The sequence below is a fragment of the Salmo salar genome, chromosome ssa11 (assembly GCF_905237065.1).
Source record: "Salmo salar chromosome ssa11, Ssal_v3.1, whole genome shotgun sequence".
NCBI classification, from domain to species: Eukaryota; Metazoa; Chordata; class Actinopteri; order Salmoniformes; family Salmonidae; genus Salmo; species Salmo salar.
The window spans coordinates 37,904,094-37,925,120 of NC_059452.1; the positions used below are offsets into that span (position 1 = coordinate 37,904,094).

At 46.8% G+C, this 21,027-nt stretch overlaps 1 protein-coding gene across 4 annotated transcripts in view; it reads right to left on the minus strand.

The window, feature by feature from the left end:
* LOC106562743 (UPF0606 protein KIAA1549L) overlaps positions 1–21,027 on the minus strand; it is a 137,810-nt gene that overhangs the window by 53,554 nt on the left and 63,229 nt on the right. For all 4 annotated transcript variants that reach the window (XM_045689495.1, XM_045689493.1, XM_045689492.1 and 1 more), the window contains 5 exons: positions 19,358–19,577; positions 14,834–14,967; positions 13,352–13,520; positions 6,875–6,934; positions 518–669 (listed from right to left, as the gene is read on the minus strand). In XM_045689495.1, coding sequence (XP_045545451.1) covers positions 518–669; positions 6,875–6,934; positions 13,352–13,520; positions 14,834–14,967; positions 19,358–19,577 — 735 coding nt within the window. The remainder of the gene's footprint in view (positions 1–517; positions 670–6,874; positions 6,935–13,351; positions 13,521–14,833; positions 14,968–19,357; positions 19,578–21,027) is intronic.

The window sequence follows — 21,027 nt, forward strand, 5'->3', positions numbered from 1 at the left end:
AAAACAATACAGTGACAAATGAGATAACACAATGACTAATGGGTAAAAAACATGTGGTTAACACAGTAATCATTACTGAAATGAATTGCATAAATACCATCAGCATCTTTACCTTTCATATATTTAACTTCTATAACAAGCTGGAAATCCCTCTAATTAAGTTGTGTGTGTGTGTACGTGTCTGCATGTGTGACTGTGTGTAAACGTCCACACACGTGTGTTTTAGTTTTCATCACTATGAAATATAGATGCTTTGTTTAGGAAACAAGTCGGCATTAGTATTCAATTCATTAGCTTCACTACTCAACACACATACAAGCACATCAACCTGAGACAGCCAGTTAAGAACATAAGGACATCCACACTGGGGAAGTTGACAATAAACCTGTCAGGAGTGGCCACACTGTCTCAGAACCAGGTCTGTCAAGGGCCTCCAGAGCAGACCTCCAGGCCAGACTTAGTCAATCCCAAGTAGAGGCCAACCTGCCTGGGTTGCAGTGCCAGCTCTGCTCCCTACCTGGACAGTGTAGCTGTCCACAGTGGTGGCTCTCCTGAAGCGAGTGCCCTGCTGGCGAGCAACCACAAACAGCTCAGCCAGGCGCTGCTCCATGAGACTGGCAAAGCTCTGGTACTGGCTCTCCAGAGATGAGTTATCCACATCCAGGATGACTGCAGGGAGAGGGGGAGAGGGGAAAGAGAGAAAAGGAATGGAGGAGAGAGGAGGGAGAGTGAGACAGAGAAAGGGAGAGTGAGACAGAGAGAGTGAGAGTGAGACAGAGAGAGTGAGAGTTAGACAGAGAGAGGGAGAGTGAGACAGAGAGAGTGAGAGTGAGACAGAGAGAGGGAGAGTGAGACAGAGAGAGGGAGAGTGAGACAGAGAGAGTGAGAGAGAGAAAGGGAGAGTGAGGGTGAGACAGAGAGAGTGAGAGTTAGACAGAGAGAGGGAGAGTGAGACAGAGAGAGTGAGACAGAGAGAGGGAGAGTGAGACAGAGAGAGTGAGAGTGAGACAGAGAGAGGGAGAGGGAGACAGAGAGAGGGAGAGAGAGAAAGGGAGAGTGAGGGTGAGACAGAGAGAGTGAGAGTGAGACAGAGAGAGTGAGAGTGAGACAGAGAAAGTGAGAGTGAGACAGAGAGAGGGAGAGTGAGACAGAGAGAGTGAGAGTGAGACAGAGAGAGTGAGACAGAGAGAGTGAGAGTGAGACAGAGAGAGGGAGAGTGAGACAGAGAGAGTGAGAGTGAGACAGAGAGAGGAAGAGTGAGACAGAGAGAGGGAGAGTGAGACAGAGAGAGTGAGAGTGAGACAGAGAGAGGAAGAGTGAGACAGAGAGAGGGAGAGGGAGACAGAGAGAGGGAGACAGAGAGAGTGAGAGTGAGACAGAGAGAGGGAGAGTGAGACAGAGAGAGTGAGAGTGAGACAGAGAGAGTATAGGTGAGACAGAGAAAGGGAGAGTGAGACAGAGGGTAACGAGGAGGTCAGAGGGCAGAGGAAGTGATTGAGTGAGATCATTTAATCCAATTGAGAGAGAGAATGAAGGAGGGGAAAGAGAAGGATGAGGAAGGAAGCGAGAGAAAGAGAGATGTTAGTAAAGGCAGTACTCCTGATTATTTATCTCTAACAGTAAATCATATTATGTGTCAGCTGAACTTGGTCCGGCCCTGCCTCTCTCTCCTCTCTCTTTCTTCCCAGAGAGACGGTAAGACATGCAAAATACCATCACACAGATAATTCCCTCTATAAAAAGAGAAGAGGCTACACATCTACACACACACGAGCTCGTACACAACCACACACTACGCTTATCTAAACACACACTCATCTACGCATATCTAATCTGATCTAACCTGATCTGATTCATCTTCACATCTACACAGCACAGACATGATCTGATTCATCTACACAGCCCAGACCTGATTCATCTACACAGAACAGACCTGATCTGATTCATCTTCACATCTACACAGCACAGACCTGATCTGATTCATCTACACAGCCCAGACCTGATTCATCTACACAGCCCAGACCTGATTCATCTACACATCTACACAGCCCAGACCTGATTAATCTACACAGCCCAGACCTGATTCATCTACACAGCCCAGACCTGATTCATCTACACATCTACACAGCCCAGACCTGATTCATCTACACAGCCCAGACCTGATTCATCTACACAGCCCAGAACTGATTCATCTACACATCTACACAGCCCAGACCTGATTCATCTACACAGAACAGACCTGATCTGATTCATCTTCACATCTACACAGCACAGACCTGATCTGATTCATCTACACAGCCCAGACCTGATTCATCTACACAGCCCAGAACTGATTCATCTACACATCTACACAGCCCAGACCTGATTCATCTACACAGAACAGACCTGATCTGATTCATCTTCACATCTACACAGCACAGACCTGATCTGATTCATCTACACAGCCCAGACCTGATTCATCTACACAGCCCAGACCTGATTCATCTACACATCGACACAGCCCAGACCTGATTCATCTACACAGCCCAGACCTGATTCATCTACACATCAACACAGCCCAGACCTGATTCATCTACACAGCCCAGACCTGATTCATCTACACATCGACACAGCCCAGACCTGATTCATCTACACAGCCCAGACCTGATTCATCTACACATCGACACAGCCCAGACCTGATTCATCTACACAGCTCAGACCGGATTCATCTACACAGCCCAGACCTGATTCATCTTCACATCTACACAGCCCAGACCTGATTCATCTACACAGCCCAGACCTGATTCATCTTCACATCTACACAGCCCAGACCTGATTCATCTACACATCTACACAGCCCAGACCTGATTCATCTACACATCTACACAGCCCAGACCTGATTCATCTACACATCGACACAGCCCAGACCTGATTCATCTACACAGCCCAGACCGGATTCATCTACACATCCCAGACCTGATTCATCTACACATCCCAGACCTGATTCATCTACACATCCCAGACCTGATTCATCTACACATCCCAGACCTGATTCATCTACACAGCCCAGCCCGGATTCATCTACACATCTACACAGCCCAGACCTGATTCATCTACACAGCTCAGACCTGATTCATCTACACATCTACACAGCTCAGACCTGATTCATCTACACAGCCCAGACCAGAATCATCTACACAGCCCAGACCTGATTCATCTACACAGCTCAGACCTGATTCATCTAACACAGCCCAGACCTGATTCATCTACACAGCTCAGACCTGATTCATCTACACATCTACACAGCTCAGACCTGATTCATCTACACATCTACACAGCCCAGACCTGATCTGATTCATCTTCACATCTACACAGCTCAGACCTGCTTCATCTTCACATCTACACAGCTCAAACCTGATTCATCTTCACATTTACACAGCCCAGACCTGATTCATCTTCACAGCCCAGACCTGACTCATCTCCACATCTACACAGCCCAGACCTGATTCATCTACACAGCCCAGACCAGAATCATCTACACAGCCCAGACCTGATTCATCTACACATCTACACAAACCTGTCCAGTCATGGTACACTAGTGACAGAACAGGGAGTCATGGTCCAGTCATGATACACTAGTGACAGAATGGGCGTCATGGTCCAGTCATGGTACACTAGTGACATAATGGGTGTCATGGTCCAGTCATGATACACTAGTGACAGAATGGGGGTCATGGTCCAGTCATGGTACACTAGTGACAGAATGGGAGTCATGGTCCAGTCATGGTACACTAGTGACAGAACAGGGAGTCATGGTCCAGTCATGGTACACTAGTGACAGAACAGGGAGTCATGGTCCAGTCATGGTACACTAGTGACAGAATAGGGAGTCATGGTCCAGTCATGGTACACTAGTGACATAATGGGAGTCATGGTCCAGTCATGGTACACTAGTGACAGAACAGGGAGTCATGGTCCAGTCATGGTACACTAGTGACAGAATGGGTGTCATGGTCCAGTCATGGTACACTAGTGACAGAACAGGGAGTCATGGTCCAGTCATGGTACACTAGTGACAGAATGGGTGTCATGGTCCAGTCATGGTACACTAGTGACAGAACAGGGAGTCATGGTCCAGTCATGGTACACTAGTGACATAATGGGGGTCATGGTCCAGTCATGGTACACTAGTGACAGAACAGGGAGTCATGGTCCAGTCATGGTACACTAGTGACAGAATGTGGTTCATGGTCCAGTGAGACTATTTTCCTGACCCATTTGTAGATGTATATTACAATGGACAGGGGATGTTCAGTAAAACAACATAGTCACATGGTTTAAGACCTCTGTACTCCAGTGACAGAATGGGTAGTCATGGTGACCTCTAAGATTGTACTCATCTTCTACTCATTGAATTACACAGTTAACGGGGGCGGCAGAAATTATACAAAAGCATTCATAACATCATGTTCAATGATGTCAATCAGTCAAGATCATTTTAAATATACAATATTGATGTATTTCTCCATGTCTCCGCCGTAGTGCATGCCGCTGGTAGTCTGTTCAGAGTCTAGGCATCAGATGAGAAAGCATGGAATATTTCAGAGGAAGTCAATCTCCAGGGTGCACTGCTAGAGTAGCTTCAATAATAAATAAGGTAACCAATAGAAGGGATAGGATCAAATAATCAAATCACAATTTAATAAAGTACATTTAAAAAAAGGCTCAATACACTTTACAGAAATATCATAGAAGTCCTAAAAATTTATTAGCCCTTTCCACTCACAGCCCCTGTCACGACATACACGGGTTGAAAATGCCAGATCTTGTCATTGATAAGGGGTGTTATAAACAAGAAGTTGCCCCCATCCCTCCCACTATTGGGATACTTCTGCACATGTGTTGTCTGAGTGAAGGGAAACGCTGTGAATGGAGAGGAGTCGATGTGTTCTGAAAGATGACACGTTGACGATTATAATATATACCGCTTTGATGTCATACAAGCAAATCACACACCCATGAGTCCAAACGTGCCCTTCACATTTCCATATTAGAAAACTCATCATTTACAGTATCAATGTTTATGATCACTATGTTTAATCCACAGTTACAAGGATGACATTCATCATACCCTGTGTTGTCCTGAACACAATGAGCCTGTTTGATCCACAGTTACAAGGATGACATGCATCACACCGTGTTGTCCTGAACACAATGAGCCTGTTTGATCCACAGTTACAAGGATGACATGCATCATCACACAATGAGCCTGTATTTGTCGTATTGTGAAGAACATTTGTTGTGGAATACACACTTGAATGCACTCATGAAATAACAACAGTAATTAAGTGATGGTGAGGAAGCAGGGCTGTGTTCCAAACAAAAAACTACAAGTGTGCTTGCTTCACTTTCTCAATGGCAAAGCTAGGAGAGCTCAATAAAGCACCTTATAGTTAAAGGCTTTTTCCTTGAGTCATAAATGTGCATTGATTTTACTCAGGAACTGTGCACAGTTTGTAGAGGTGTGAGGCCTCATGGAAACACCAGTCAGAACTCTCACTCAAACCCACAGTTTGGAGAGGTGTGAGGCCTCATGGAAACACCAGTCAGAACTCTCACTCAAACCCACAGTTTGGAGAGGTGTGTGATCTCTTAGAGACACCAGTCAGACCTCTCACTCAAACCCACAGTTTGGAGAGGTGTGAGGCCTCTTAGAGACACCAGTCAGACCTCTCACTCAAACCCACAGTTTGGAGAGGTGTGAGGCCTCATGGAAACACCAGTCAGACCTCTCACTCAAACCCACAGTTTGGAGAGGTGTGAGGCCTCATGGAAACACCAGTCAGACCTCTCACTCAAACCCACACTTTGTAGAGGTGTGAGGCCTCATGGAAACACCAGTCAGACCTCTCACTCAAACCCACAGTTTGGAGAGGTGTGAGGCCTCATGGAAACACCAGTCAGACCTCTCACTCAAACCCACACTTTGTAGAGGTGTGAGGCCTCATGGAAACACCAGTCAGACCTCTCACTCAAACCCACAGTTTGGAGAGGTGTGAGGCCTCATGGAAACACCAGTCAGACCTCTCACTCAAACCCACAGTTTGGAGAGGTGTGAGGCCTCTTAGAGACACCAGTCAGACCTCTCACTCAAACCCACAGTTTGTAGAGGTGTGAGGCCTCTTAGAGACACCAGTCAGACCTCTCACTCAAACCCACAGTTTGGAGAGGTGTGAGGCCTCATGGAAACACCAGTCAGACCTCTCACTCAAACCCACAGTTTGGAGAGGTGTGAGGCCTCTTAGAGACACCAGTCAGACCTCTCACTCAAACCCTTGTAAATCCTTGTTTTTCTTATCTTGCACCTACTCCAACATTTCAATGAATATTCTCATTATGTTACTGATTGTATCCAGAGTATTTCCAGATGGTGTTACTGACAAATGCTGTGAAAAGTACAGTAAATGTAAAATGCACACACAATTCAATTACTCTTTCAATTGCTACACTCTTAGGAAAAAAGGTGCTATCTAGAACCCAAAAGGGTTCTTCAGCTGTCCCCATAGGAGAGCCCTTTGAAGAACCCCTTTTGGTTCCATGTAGAACCCTTTTGGGTTCCATGTAGGACCCTTTCCACAGAGAGTTCTACATGGAACCAAAAAGGGTTATCCTATGAGGACAGCTGAAGAACCCTTTTGAAACCCTTTTTTCTAAGACTGTACCATGGTCATGCGTATGCTTTTTCAATTTGGCCCAATCCATACAGGCCCATTTCCACGACTGTAAGGGGTTAAATGAAGCACAAAAGACTGCAAAGACAGAACACGTATCAGCAGCACAACTAGAGAGCTTCTCTTCAATAAGCCAATAAGGAGAGAAACAATAAGACAATTACCTGTGATTACCCAGAAGTCTCTGGTAGCGATGGAGGTATTGAGGTTGTGGTATTCCAACGCTGGAAAAGAACAGAGGAACAGCATGACCGGTCTGACATTTCTTCTTTATGTGAGTCAATATCATTTCTGTGAAGTTCTTCATAAAGTTGACTCAGGTCAGAACTACATTGGTACTTTGAGTGGTGCGATTTCCCCTTGTGAAAACATCACTGCAGTGGTACTGAGAGTTTGCAGTGGCACAACTTAAACCTGCATTATGCCTGTGTGTCATAGAGTTTCTTATACTGAGAGCTCTGGCTGAGTGTCTCACTGTGAGAGCATATATCTGCATGGGCTCTGCCTCTCTTCTGGTTGTCTGTTGAGTTTCCCAGGCTTTAGCTCGGTTACATATTTCCTGCCTGATTAAGTACTGGGGCAGGCACAGTGGTTTGGGGGCATGCTGTTTCACTGGCCTATGAAATCAGACACGGTACAGAAAGAGAGACAGGGGTAGAGTTGTATAGAGTGAGAGAGACAGAGACATCTGGTTCAGGTGTCACAAACAAACTGGCAGTGATAACAGCCCTAAGATGGCCGTCCGGCTGTGAGGTTGGCACTAGTCCCTCCCTCCCTCCTTCTCTCCATTCTCAGCATGTCCCCAAACATCCTCTACACATCTGTCTGGGGCGTTCTTTTATTCATTTCTAAAGATTTGCAAGCCTGTCACATCACCCTCTGCCACTGTATGAGTGAGTAGGGGAACAATGGATGCTCTGGCATGTTACCCATTACGACTGTAGGGCTGTCAGCACAATCTCTTTAACACTGTCCAATACTGTAGTCTCAGCCGTGCACAATCATGCTGCTTAATCTGTGATGATGTTTCACATAAACCTCAGAGCTCCACTGCTGAAGTTAGAGGGGCTAGGCCTAGGGATGAAAAACAGCATTCTGAAAGGTATTTGTCGGATGGATTTAAAGGAGCAGGTTGTGTGTGATTCCCTTGTTGAATATAGGAAAACAACATGTACTCTAAACAGTAGTTTAGGAGTCAAACACTCATCAAATATTGAACAAACTAATGTGTGCTGTGATGATTCTTTACTTGATGAGATGTTTGGTTTTCTATCATCCACATTCTGGTTTTAGATACATTATCAATTGTCACAGCCTTACTAAAACCTTGGCACAGAGTTAGGCTTCTTAAATGTAGAAACAGACACACACAGACACATAGACACACAGACACACACACACACACATACACATGCCACTGAAAGGAAGAAAACACAGAAGACAAGCTTAAAAACTCATCACCACATTTGATATCTAACTAACTAACTAACTAACTAACTAACTAACTAACTAACTAACTAACTAACTAACTAACTAACTAACTATCTATGTATGAACAGTCTGAAAAATCCCCTGACCTTCCCTGGAATTCTCCAGGCTGTAAACAGTAGCGTTGGAAGTGGAGAGTGAGATTTAGGGCCGTCTCTGTCTGAACAGGGCCTGAGGTGTTCTACTGTGCACACTGATAAACCTCCCACTGTTCATTATTTACTGTGGTAATTGCCTTTGAAGAGTGGAGCCAGCCGCTGCCAACATATGGCAGAGACCTCCCTCACCTCCCTATAAAACTGTAATACTGTAAAATTACAAATGGCAGAGGTACAAAACCAACAGGGCAAACTATCTCTCATCTCTCTCTTTCCCTCTGCTGAATCTAAACCAACAGGGTAAACTATCTCTCATCTCTCTCTTTCCCTCTGCTGAATCTAAACCAACAGGGTAAACTATCTCTCATCTCTCTCTTTCCCTCTGCTGAATCTAAACCAACAGGGCAAACTCTCTCTCATCTCTCTCTTTCCCTCTGCTGAATCTAAACCAACAGGGCAAACTATCTCTCATCTCTCTCTTTCCCTCTGCTGAATCTAAACCAACAGGGCAAACTATCTCTCATCTCTCTCTTTCCCTCTGCTGAATCTAAACCAACAGGGCAAACTCTCTCTCATCTCTCTCTTTCCCTCTGCTGAATCTAAACCAACAGGGCAAACTCTCTCTCATCTCTCTCTTTCCCTCTGCTGAATCTAAACCAACAGGGCAAACTCTCTCTCATCTCTCTCTTTCCCTCTGCTGAATCTAAACCAACAGGGCAAACTATCTCTCTCTTTCCCTCTGCTGAATCTGCTTCCTATCTTCCAATCATTGCTTCTCGCTCCCCTCTTCTTCCTCTTGTTCTATTTTACTCACCATTCTACACTGTCTCTATCTCTCTCTCCCCCCTCTATCTCTCTCTCCCCCCTCTATCTCTCTCTTCCCCCCCCTCTCTCTCTCTCTCTCTTCCCCCTCTCTCTCTCTCTCTCTCTCTCTCTCTCTCCCCCCCATCTCTCTCTCCCCCCCTCTATCTCTCTCTCTCCCCCCTCTATCTCTCTCTTCCCCCTCTCTCTCTCTCTCTCTCTCTCTCTCTCTTCCCCCTCTCTCTCTCTCTCTCTCTCTCTCTCCCCCCCATCTCTCTCCCCCCCTCCCCCCATAGGATATTATGCTCATCACTTGATTTATTCACAGCACAAAGCGGAGGGTCAATGCAACACTCATTAACATTCATGCTTCTTATCTGGATTCAAATGCTGTCCAATGTAAACCAAGCAGCCATCTGCCCACCCCTTAATGATAAAGTAATGATGTTAGCAGATGTACTGTATGTCAGAGCACAGCCCCGTGGCGCAACCCTCTCGTAAACAGGGTCACATGGGTCACCCCAAGTGCATCCTGGGTAGTCATGGATCAAGGGTGAGGGGTGACCCAGGTGTGAGTTTCGGAGGAGAAGTATGTGCTGCTCCTCCCAGATGTTTGGAAAACTGTCTGTGATGCAGGGAACATCTTGGACCACCGTCTCAGAATGGCATTTCTCTCTGTGCTGATCGGAGTGCATTAGTTTGTTCGTTCTCCCAGTTCAAATGGAGGGAGCAGGCAGACGGTAGACTAGAAGAGTGTACTAGGACCGTTGTTTCCCTGTGACTGCTCATTCGTCCTTTAACATACACAGCTGCTATAGGGAGGGAACACTGGAGCAGCCTAGTTAGATGTGGCCTGTCCTTACAGAGGAGGAGGAGGCAGGGGGTTAGCTGTACCTTAGCATCCTGTCCTTACAGAGGAGGATGAGGAGGCAGGGGGTTAGCTGTACCTTAGCATCCTGTCCTTACAGAGGAGAAGGAGGAGGAGGAGGAGGAGGAGGAGGAGGCAGGGGGTTAGCTGTACCTTTGCATCCTGTCCTTACAGAGGAGGAGGAGGAGGAGGAGGAGGAGGCAGGGGGTTAGTTGTACCTTAGCATCCTGTCCTTACAGAGGAGGAAGAGGAGGAGGAGGCAGGGGGTTAGCTGTACCTTAGCATCCTGTCCTTACAGAGGAGGAGGAGGAGGAGGCAGGGGGTTAGCTGTACCTTAGCATCCTGTCCTTACAGAGGAGGAGGAGGAGGAGGAGGCAGGGGGTTAGCTGTACCTTAGCATCCTGTCCTTACAGAGGAGGAGGAGGAGGAGGAGGCAGGGGGTTAGCTGTACCTTAGCATCCTGTTGTCATGACGTTGGCCTCTTTGAGTACAGGGAGGACAGTTGACCCCCTCCCCCTTGCACCATCCCCCAACCTACCTCCCCCCACCCAGGCCCTGTGTGAAAGGGTTGTAAAACTCTAAGAGGAGAATCTCTTGCCACATGTCCCATAGAGAGACACAGGAAATTCTTCCAACTCACAGAATTGGGGAACCGAATGACATTTAGGTTCTGGAGAAGGTATGAAAGATTGGTGAAGAATCCAGCTACGAACTGGTCCGCTTGGTACAATTTTGTGATACTCAGAAGAGACAATATAGCCATATTACCATAAAACGGTTTATATAATAGCCTCAGCCTTGAGACTTGCATCCACATGGTTGTATAGAATGTATTAATAAGGATAAAGCTTTTGTAATACATTGAGATGCTATGCACTGATGTTAATGTGATAGAATTGTATTTCTGTACCAAGCTTAACTCAGTCATCGGCACGCCCCCAGGGACACAGACAGGACCAGGCGTCATGTGACATGTTTACTATAAAACTATACCCTGATCTACTTTCTTCAGACCAGGCCTCCACTCCATTGCGAGTTGGCCAATAGGTTTGACCATCCAATCCATCTACTGAAAGTGAACCATACCACGTGGTTAACTTTTAGACTATTGATATCGACAGAATAAGAACAAGTCTTTGATATTAATTAATAGTCTGCAGCTAGAAATTATATAATTGAACGCGAAGACCAACGAAACATCCATTCTATGACGACATTAATGAATGTCGCTTTGAAAGATCCATTCTAACCAAGAGAGAGAGAGAGAGAGAGAGAGAGAGAGAGAGAGAGAGAGAGAGAGAGAGAGAGAGAGAGAGAGAGAGAGAGAGAGAGAACGCAGACAAAACTCTCCAACAGAACGACGCTCCAACAAGGATCCCGACAACACACTGAGCGTAAATATATATTGATTGCAATTGCTCCCAAATGAGTGAGCGTTCATGTGCAATTGATTAGCATGTCAATTGTTAATATTAATGAACTCTGTGTGTCTCCTCAGCTGACCGTTTATGACCCATTGTTCAACAAGACACCAGCCATGCCTCTTAGCCACTAGGGCACATTACTCTACCAATTCTTTGTGATGATAATTACTGTTTGTATACTTTCTGTGAATTACATAGTTTAGTAAATAAATGATTTTAAGACAATTGATGTATGGATGACTCTTAGTAAAGGCTGGGTTCGTGCAGATACAACAATTTACGACGTTTGGAATGAGACTGGACGCGAGGTAAAATACACCATTTAAACCAGAAGATAATCGGCCTATACTATAATAGAATATAATATATAATGTTGTAATGTAGGAAAGTTATATTAGGAAAATTATAACTTTGTAATCTGAATATTTTCCTTGGTGCCCCGATCTCCTAGTTAATTACAATTAAACGAGTAATCAGTTTAATCGCGTGATAATAATTACAGGGAGTTAATTGATAAACATGTCTTCAGTTTAATGGTACCCCAAAGACACGACACTGTCCTTACAGAGGAGGAGGAGGAGGAGGAGGAGGAGGAGGAGGAGGCAGGGGGTTAGCTGTACCTTAGCATCCTGTCCTTACAGAGGAGGAGGAGGAGGAGGAGGAGGCAGGGGGTTAGCTGTACCTTAGCATCCTGTCCTTACAGAGGAGGAGGAGGAGGAGGAGGAGGCAGGGGGTTAGCTGTACCTTAGCGTCCTGTCCTTACAAAGGAGGAGGAGGAGGAGGATGAGGCAGGGGGTTAGCTGTACCTTAGCATCCTGTCCTTACAGAGGAGGAGGAGGAGGCAGGGGGTTAGCTGTACCTTAGCATCCTGTCCTTACAGAGGAGGAAGAGGAGGAGGACGAGGCAGGGGGTTAGCTGTACCTTAGCATCCTGTCCTTACAGAGGAGGAGGAGGAGGAGGAGGACGCAGGGGGTTAGCTGTACCTTAGCATCCTGTCCTTACAGAGGAGGAGGAGGAGGAGGAGGCAGGGGGTTAGCTGTACCTTAGCATCCTGTCCTTATAGAGGAGGAGGAGGAGGAGGAGGAGGCAGGGGGTTAGCTGTACCTTAGCATCCTGTCCTTACAGAGGAGGAGGAGGAGGAGGAGGAGGCAGGGGGTTAGCTGTACCTTAGCATCCAGAGCGTACAGAGGAGGATGAGGAGGAGGAGGAGGCAGGGGGTTAGCTGTACCTTAGCATCCAGAGCTTACAGAGGAGGAGGAGGCAGGGGGTTAGCTGTACCTTAGCATCCAGAGCTTACAGAGGAGGAGGAGGAGGAGGAGGAGGCAGGGGGTTAGCTGTACCTTAGCATCCAGAGCTTACAGAGGAGGAGGAGGAGGAGGAGGAGGCAGGGGGTTAGCTGTACCTTAGCATCCAGAGCGTACAGAGGAGGATGAGGAGGAGGCAGGGGGTTAGCTGTACCTTAGCATCCAGAGCTTACAGAGGAGGAGGAGGAGGAGGAGGCAGGGGATTAGCTGTACCTTAGCATCCAGAGCTTACAGTACAGTGACTCAATCATTAAAAAAACGCATCGTTGTAGAGGGCAACAGTCATGAACATGGCCGAGCAACAGTCACAAACATCCAATTACTCAAAGGGCTGGGGAACGTCACTCGTCCACGTTATTCTACACAAGTCCTTCCAGTACCTCAGTCCTTCTTCTGAAGAGACCCATGCTACTCACTGCTATAAATACCCAGACAGAAGTGTGTCATGCAGGCTATATGAAACCCACAGGGGTGTCTAGGGAGTAGTATGAAGTTGGCACGTAGACTCTGATCTCAGGTCAGTTTTGTATTTGAACCCCAATAAAGGTAAAGGTTAGGATTGAGGGGGTAACCTGATTCTAGATCTGTTTCTGGGGACACTTGATGTGGATCATGAGGATGTGTTAGGAGGGCATCGAGGAGGCACTAGGGCACTTACGTTCAGCAATGACCAGCGGTGGGTAGAACAGGAAGTAGCCGACCATCTCGGCAGTCAGCTGACCCAGGAGGTTAGAGGCGGCGGTGCCGTTGAGAGGGGCGGTCCCGTTCCTCACCATGTAGACCAGAGACACAGCAGGAGAACCCACTGACTGAGACACACTCAGCATCTAGAGGACAGGGAGATGGAGAGAGGGAGAGAGAGAGAGAGAGAGAGAGAGAGAGGAGAGAGAGGGGGAGGGGGAAGGAGGGGCATAGAGACAAAGTTGCACAACATAATTTTAATTTAGATCAATCTACTTTAATGTGTAATAAGTTACAGAGGAGGTATAAAATATATTGGCATAATTAGCATAACAAAAATATGCTTAAATCCATAAAGATAATAAATCGGCTGTCAAGAGTGAAACTGGCAAGCCATTCGCCACTGTGAAAGTGTTTATAACGTCAACTACACAAAAACTAAAAACTAAACCTTGACATACATACATAATATAGTGGACATGTTAACACAGCAGCTAGGAAGCTCATTAAAACAACACAAACACTGTCTCCCTAAACACATCAGTTCAGATCAGAGAACAGCTTCTATTTACAATGGCACACGAACAATGCACTTAGGAATGATAATTATGCTCCAATTATACACAGCTTGCATTTTGCTTTGCTAGTGCCAAACCTCTTCAACTGCAGAGCTGTGTCTGTGAAAATGGTAGGTGCAAAATGCTTTGAGATTTTATCCATACAAACTGTGCCACACATCATCAAAATGACCAATCAGACGATCCATATTTAGACTCTTTGGATTTGTTTGTACTGAAGTTTAATGTCATAACATGTAAAATAAGCCACAACACAGCATCAACACAAGTCTGGTATAAATATCAACTGTTCGTTCAAGTAAAATGACTAAAATCCCGATGTCCAAACTGTCACGCCCTGATCTGTTTCACCTGTCCTTGTGCTTGTCTCCACCCTCTCTACCCTCCTGACCACTCTGCCTCCCTGCCGTCCTGTACCTTTGCCCCTGTTGCTGTATAAACATTGTCACTTCAACACGGTATGCATCTGGGTCTTACCTTATCCTGATACAAACAAGAAATAATTGATCTGTGGTGGGAAGCTTTGATAAGAGTACCTAGAGATTTAGGCTATGTATTAGGAAATGTGTATACAATACAAAACCTTTAAAAACTTTATTAATGCCCTGCTGGGACCAGTAACAAGGACATCATGAAGAGCAGAAAGACAACATACTGTCTTCATATACTTCCTACTCATACCAAATAGAAGCCATTTACAGACATGTGTGCATATATTTGGCATACAGCAGGTACCAGGAATCAAACCCACTATCCTGGAGTTGCAAGCACCATGCTCTACCAACTGAGCTACAGAGGACCACGTACACATGAAGTCACCACCTCCACAGGTCACAGGGTTAGTGAGTGAGGAGGAGGCCATGGTACTATAATATCTGTACCTGGACAGAGAGTCTGGTGTGGACGTCCAGGACTTTGGCCTGGGCCTCAGAGAACACGTTCTCCAGCCTCTGTTCCATCATCTGCGAGAACCGACAGGAACGCGGGTCATCTCCTGGACCTACGAAGCGCAGAACTGGAACACATAGAGAACACCCATTGAGATCATAGAACATGGAGAACATTAGGGCAGAGTAACTGTAGTTCAATACTCAACCCCATATATATGAGCTTGTATATGGACACAGTGCAGACTAATGTCCTGCAGTCTCCTTAATAATGTGTCTTGTATATGAACACAGAGCAGACTAATGTCCTGCAGCCTCCTTAATAACATGTCTTGTATATGAACACAGTGCAGACTAATGTCCTGCAGTCTCCTTAATAATGTGTCTTGTATATGAACACAGTGCAGACTAATGTCCTGCAGCCTCCTTAATAACATGTCTTGTATATGGACACAGAGCAGACTAATGTCCTGCAGTCTCCTTAATAACATGTCTTGTATATGAACACAGAGCAGACTAATGTCCTGCAGTCTCCTTAATAATGTGTCTTGTATATGAACACAGTGCAGACTAATGTCCTGCAGCCTCCTTAATAACATGTCTTGTATATGGACACAGTGCAGACTAATGTCCTGCAGTCTCCTTAATAATGTGTCTTGTATATGAACACAGTGCAGACTAATGTCCTGCAGCCTCCTTAATAACGTGTCTTGTATATGAACACAGAGCAGACTAATGTCCTGCAGCCTCCTTAATAACGTGTCTTGTATATGAACACAGAGCAGACTAATGTCCTGCAGCCTCCTTAATAACATGTCTTGTATATGAACACAGAGCAGACTTATGTCCTGCAGCCTCCTTAATAACATGTCTTGTATATGAACACAGAGCAGACTAATTTCCTGCAGTGTCACGTCCTGGCCAGTATATAAGGTTAATTGTTTTGTAGTTTGGTCAGGGCGTGGCAGGGGGTATTTGTTTTATGTGGTTCGGGGTGGTGTGTTTGTGTAAAGGGTGTTTGATTTAGTAATTCCGGGTTTTGGTTTATGTTTAGTTAATTCTATGGTTAGTCTAGGTTGTGTGTTTCTATGTTTGGTTGATTGGGGTTGGGACTCTCAGTTGAAGGCAGGTGTTGTCTATCTGCCTTTGATTGAGAGTCCCATATATTAGGGTGTGTTTGTATGTGTGATTTGTGGGTGATTATTCTGTGTATAGCCTTGTGCCTTACCAGACTGTTTATTTGTCGAGTGTTCGTTTTTTGTGTTTTGTATGTTCATTGTTGAGATTAATTAAAAATCAAGATGAGCATTCACGTACCTGCTGCGTATTGGTCCACATTTTCTGATGACGATTTCGCATTATCGTCAGAAGACGAAGACAGTTGTGACAGAATCACCCACCACCAAAGGACCAAGCAGCAGAGGAAGGAGCAGACGGAGTTCGAGTTGGACTGGCGGGAGAAGTGGACTTGGGAGGAAGTTCTGGACGGGGCCGGACCCTGGCACCAGGCTGGGGATTATCGACGCCCGCAGGGGGAAATTGAGGCAGCCAAGGCAAAGAGGCGGTGGTACGAGGCCAAGTACGCGCTGAAGGAGAAGCACGAGAGGCACCCCCAAGAACATTTTTTGGGGGGGCACACGGGTAGTTTGGCTAGGCGTAAGAAGAGCCGGAAGCCAGCTACTCGTGGTTATATGGAGGAGCGTATGGGGTGGAGAGCGCTATGTTTCGCTGAGGAGCGCACTATCTCACCCATACGCACGCACAGTCCGGTGCGCGTTATTCCAGCCCCTCGCAGGTGCCGTGCTAGAGCGGGCATCCAGCCTGGTAGGAGGATGCCTGCGCAGCGCATCTGGTCGCCGGTACGCCTCCGAGGACCAGGCTACCCAACTCCCGCTCTACGCACGGCTACCATCAGGCCCCTGCACAGCCCAGTCTGCCCTGTACGAGCACCCCGCTCGTACAGGGCTACTAGTTCCATCCAGCCAAGGCGGGTTGTGCAGGAGGTAAGATCTAGACCGGCTGTGCGCCTCCATAGCCCTGGGTTTCCAGCTCCTGTCTCTCGTGCGGACCCGGAAGTGCGTCAACCCAGTCCGACTCGTCCTGTTCCCGCTCCCCGCACTAGCCTGGAGGTGCGTGTACATAATCTGGTAAGCCCAGTACCAGCACCACGCACCAGGCTACAAGTGCGTCAACCCAGCCTCGCCAGTCAACAGTCTTCATCAGAGCTGCCCGCCAGTCAACAGTCATCATCAGAGCTGCCCGCCAGTCAACAGTCATCGTCAGAGCTGCCCGCCAGTCAACAGTCATCGTCAGAGCTGCCCGCCAGTCAACAGTCATCGTCAGAGCTGCCCGCCAGTCAACAGTCATCGTCAGAGCTGCCCGCCAGTCAACAGTCATCGTCAGAGCTGCCCGCCAGTCAACAGTCGTCAGAGCTGCCCGCCAGTCAACAGTCGCCAGAGTCAGACTGCCGCCAGTGAACAGTCGCCAGAGAGGTCAGACTGCGCTGAACTGCCGGAGTGGCCAGACTGCGCTGAACTGCCGGAGTGGCCAGACTGCGCTGAACTGCCGGAGTGGCCAGACTGCGCTGAACTGCCGGAGTGGCCAGACTGCGCTGAACTGCCGGAGTGGCCAGACTGCCCTGAACTGCCGGAGTGGCCAGACTGCCCTGAACTGCCGGAGTGGCCAGACTGCCCTGAACTGCCGGAGTGGCCAGACTGCCCTGAACTGCCGGAGTGGCCAGACTGCCCTGAACTGCCGGAGTGGCCAGACTGCCCTGAACTGCCACAGACTGCCCTGAACTGCCGGATGGCCAGACTGCCCGACTGCCCAGACTGTCCCGAATTGCCAGACTGCCCAGACTGTCCCGAATTGCCAGACTGCCCAGACTGTCCCGAATTGCCAGACTGCCCAGACTGTCCCGAATTGCCAGACTGCCCAGACTGTCCCGAATTGCCAGACTGCCCAGACTGTCCCGAATTGCCAGACTGCCCAGACTCTCCCGAATTGCCAGACTGCCCCGACTGCCCCCCGGCGATGCCAGACTGGTCCGACTGCCCCTCGGCGATGCCAGAGTGGCCCGACAGCCTGGAACGGCCGGAGCCAGAGCCACCTCCAGAAATAGGTGGGTTGGGGAGGGGGGGTGTAGCACAGTGCCGTCGTTGACGGCAGCCACCCTCCCTTCCCTCCCTTTAGAAAAGGGGACTTTTTGTTGGTGTTGCTTGGGGTTATTTTTTGTTAAGGTGCTTCTGGGGTAGCACCTTTAAGGGGGGGGTACTGTCACGTCCTGGCCAGTATATAAGGTTAATTGTTTTGTAGTTTGGTCAGGGCGTGGCAGGGGGTATTTGTTTTATGTGGTTCGGGGTGGTGTGTTTGTGTAAAGGGTGTTTGATTTAGTAATTCCGGGTTTTGGTTTATGTTTAGTTAATTCTATGGTTAGTCTAGGTTGTGTGTTTCTATGTTTGGTTGATTGGGGTTGGGACTCTCAGTTGAAGGCAGGTGTTGTCTATCTGCCTTTGATTGAGAGTCCCATATATTAGGGTGTGTTTGTATGTGTGATTTGTGGGTGATTATTCTGTGTATAGCCTTGTGCCTTACCAGACTGTTTATTTGTCGAGTGTTCATTTTTTGTGTTTTGTATGTTCATTGTTGAGATTAATTAAAAATCAAGATGAGCATTCACGTACCTGCTGCGTATTGGTCCACATTTTCTGATGACGATTTCGCATTATCGTCAGAAGACGAAGACAGTTGTGACATGCAGCCTCCTTAATAACATGTCTTGTATATGAACACAGAGCAGACTAATGTCCTGCATCCTCCTTATAATAAAGTGTCTTGTATATGAACACAGAGCAGACTAATGTCCTGCAGCCTCCTTAATAACATGTCTTGTATATGAACACAGAGCAGACTAATGTCCTGCAGCCTCCTTAATAACGTGTTTTGTATATGAACACAGTGCAGACTAATATCCTGCAGCCTCCTTAATAACGTGTCTTGTATATGAACACAGAGCAGACTAATGTCCTGCAGCCTCCTTAATAACGTGTCTTGTATATGAACACAGAGCAGACTAATGTCCTGCAGCCTCCTTAATAACATGTATTGTATATGAACACAGAGCAGACTAATGTCCTGCAGCCTCCTTAATAACATGTCTTGTATATGAACACAGAGCAGACTAATGTCCTGCAGCCTCCTTAATAACATGTCTTGTATATGAACACAGAGCAGACTAATGTCCTGCAGCCTCCTTAATAACATGTCTTGTATATGAACACAGAGCAGACTAATGTCCTGCAGCCTCCTTAATAACATGTATTGTATATGAACACAGAGCAGACTAATGTCCTGCAGCCTCCTTAATAACGTGTCTTGTATATGAACACAGAGCAGACTAATATCCTGCAGCCTCCTTAATAACATGTATTGTATATGAACACAGAGCAGACTAATAAGTATAAGTGAAAGAAAAACAACATGACCTTAAACATATTCCTCCAGTCTAAACCATCAGACCTGTTTTGAGCTGGAGGCTGATAGCTGGGCTGGTTTTCCATGGTGCGGCTGTGTTGGGCAGCGCCGTTACCATGGGGACAAACTGTCGCACGTCACCCATCAGCCTATCCCGGCCGTAGGAGTGAAGCGCCTCGACCACCACAGAGGGCGGGTACACCATGTCTGCTCCAATTACGTGGTAGCCCACCGTCACGTTGGGAGAGCCAAACACAGTCTCCACCTGAGAGAGAGAAATAGGGATCCGTTATCAGGATCAATAAGCATGATCGATCATCTAATCAACTGGCTGGTTGTAGAGTTGTAGGAGTAGATGTTTTGACTGCTTGTGAAACAGAAGGATGGTGAGAGAGGGAGAACAAGAGAGACTAATAGAAAGAGAGAACATGGGAATGGGAACATGGGAACATGGGAATGGGAACGGGAGACGGAATGAGAAAAGGAAGCGAAAAGAGAGTGAGCGTGAAAGCTGTACATTACACAGAGGACAGAGAGTTGTAAATTACACAGAGGACAGAGAGTTGTAAATTACACAGAGGACAGAGAGTAGTACATTACACAGAGGACAGAGAGTTGTAAATTACACAGAGGACAGAGAGTTGTAAATTACACAGAGGACAGAGAGTTGTACATTACACAGAGGACAGAGAGTTGTACATTACACAGAGGACAGAGTTGTACATTACACAGAGGACAGAGAGTTGTACATTACACAGAGGACAGAGTTGTACATTACACAGAGGACAGAGAGTTGTAAATTACACAGAGGACGGAGAGTTGTAAATTACACAGAGGACAGAGAGTTGTACATTACACAGAGGACAGAGAGCTGTAACAGTACACAGAGGATAGAGAGCTGTGTGTGGGAGGTGTGTCTGTTTCTGTGACAGAGGTAGAGAGAGAGGTAGAGAGAGAGGTAGAGAGAGAGAGGTAGAGAGAGAGAGAGAGGTAGAGAGAGAGTTTGTGTGAGAGAGGTGAAACAGATCAAATCCCTCATCCTTTGATGACAGACAGTCCCCTTGGTTACCACACTGAGAGGCCATACAGTCTTGATATTACCATGAGTCGACAGTATTCCCCTCACAATCAAGCCTTGTTATGAACGGACCCATTCACCATCACTACACCAGCCCAGCCGTTATTCAAAGACTAGGTTTCAGCAAAAGTCGCTGAGTGGTAACGTACCCTCCTAAGTCTATATGGCCGATGTGAAAGACCATCAATGGATTATCTAGAAGGACTTCAGTCAGTTCAGCATTCCACTCTTTTCACCTCAATGAAAATCTTTAATTTAATGGCCAGAAGCTTTCACTTTGATACAAAAGCTTTCCTCTGGTCTTGCCAAATGAAAGTCATTTAGCCTGCTGCTCCTCATGGTTCTTTCCGGCCTTCCCCCTCTATATCGTTCCTAGTAACCATCTCTGCTCTGTAATTAAAAACAAACAAAACATTTCCCCCTGGGACTGACCGTAAAATAAACATTTACTCATATTTAGATTAGTGACAACCCAGCTAGCACATTTGGTTCCTTGGAAGTTGTGGGAACATATATGTTTGCCGGTTCTGGAAACATACATTTTAAGGTTGCAGGGAGGTTCTCAGAACATTTTACTATGGTTCCCTGAAAGCTTTCATCAACATTCTGAGAACAGAAATTATAGTTTATTTGAAGG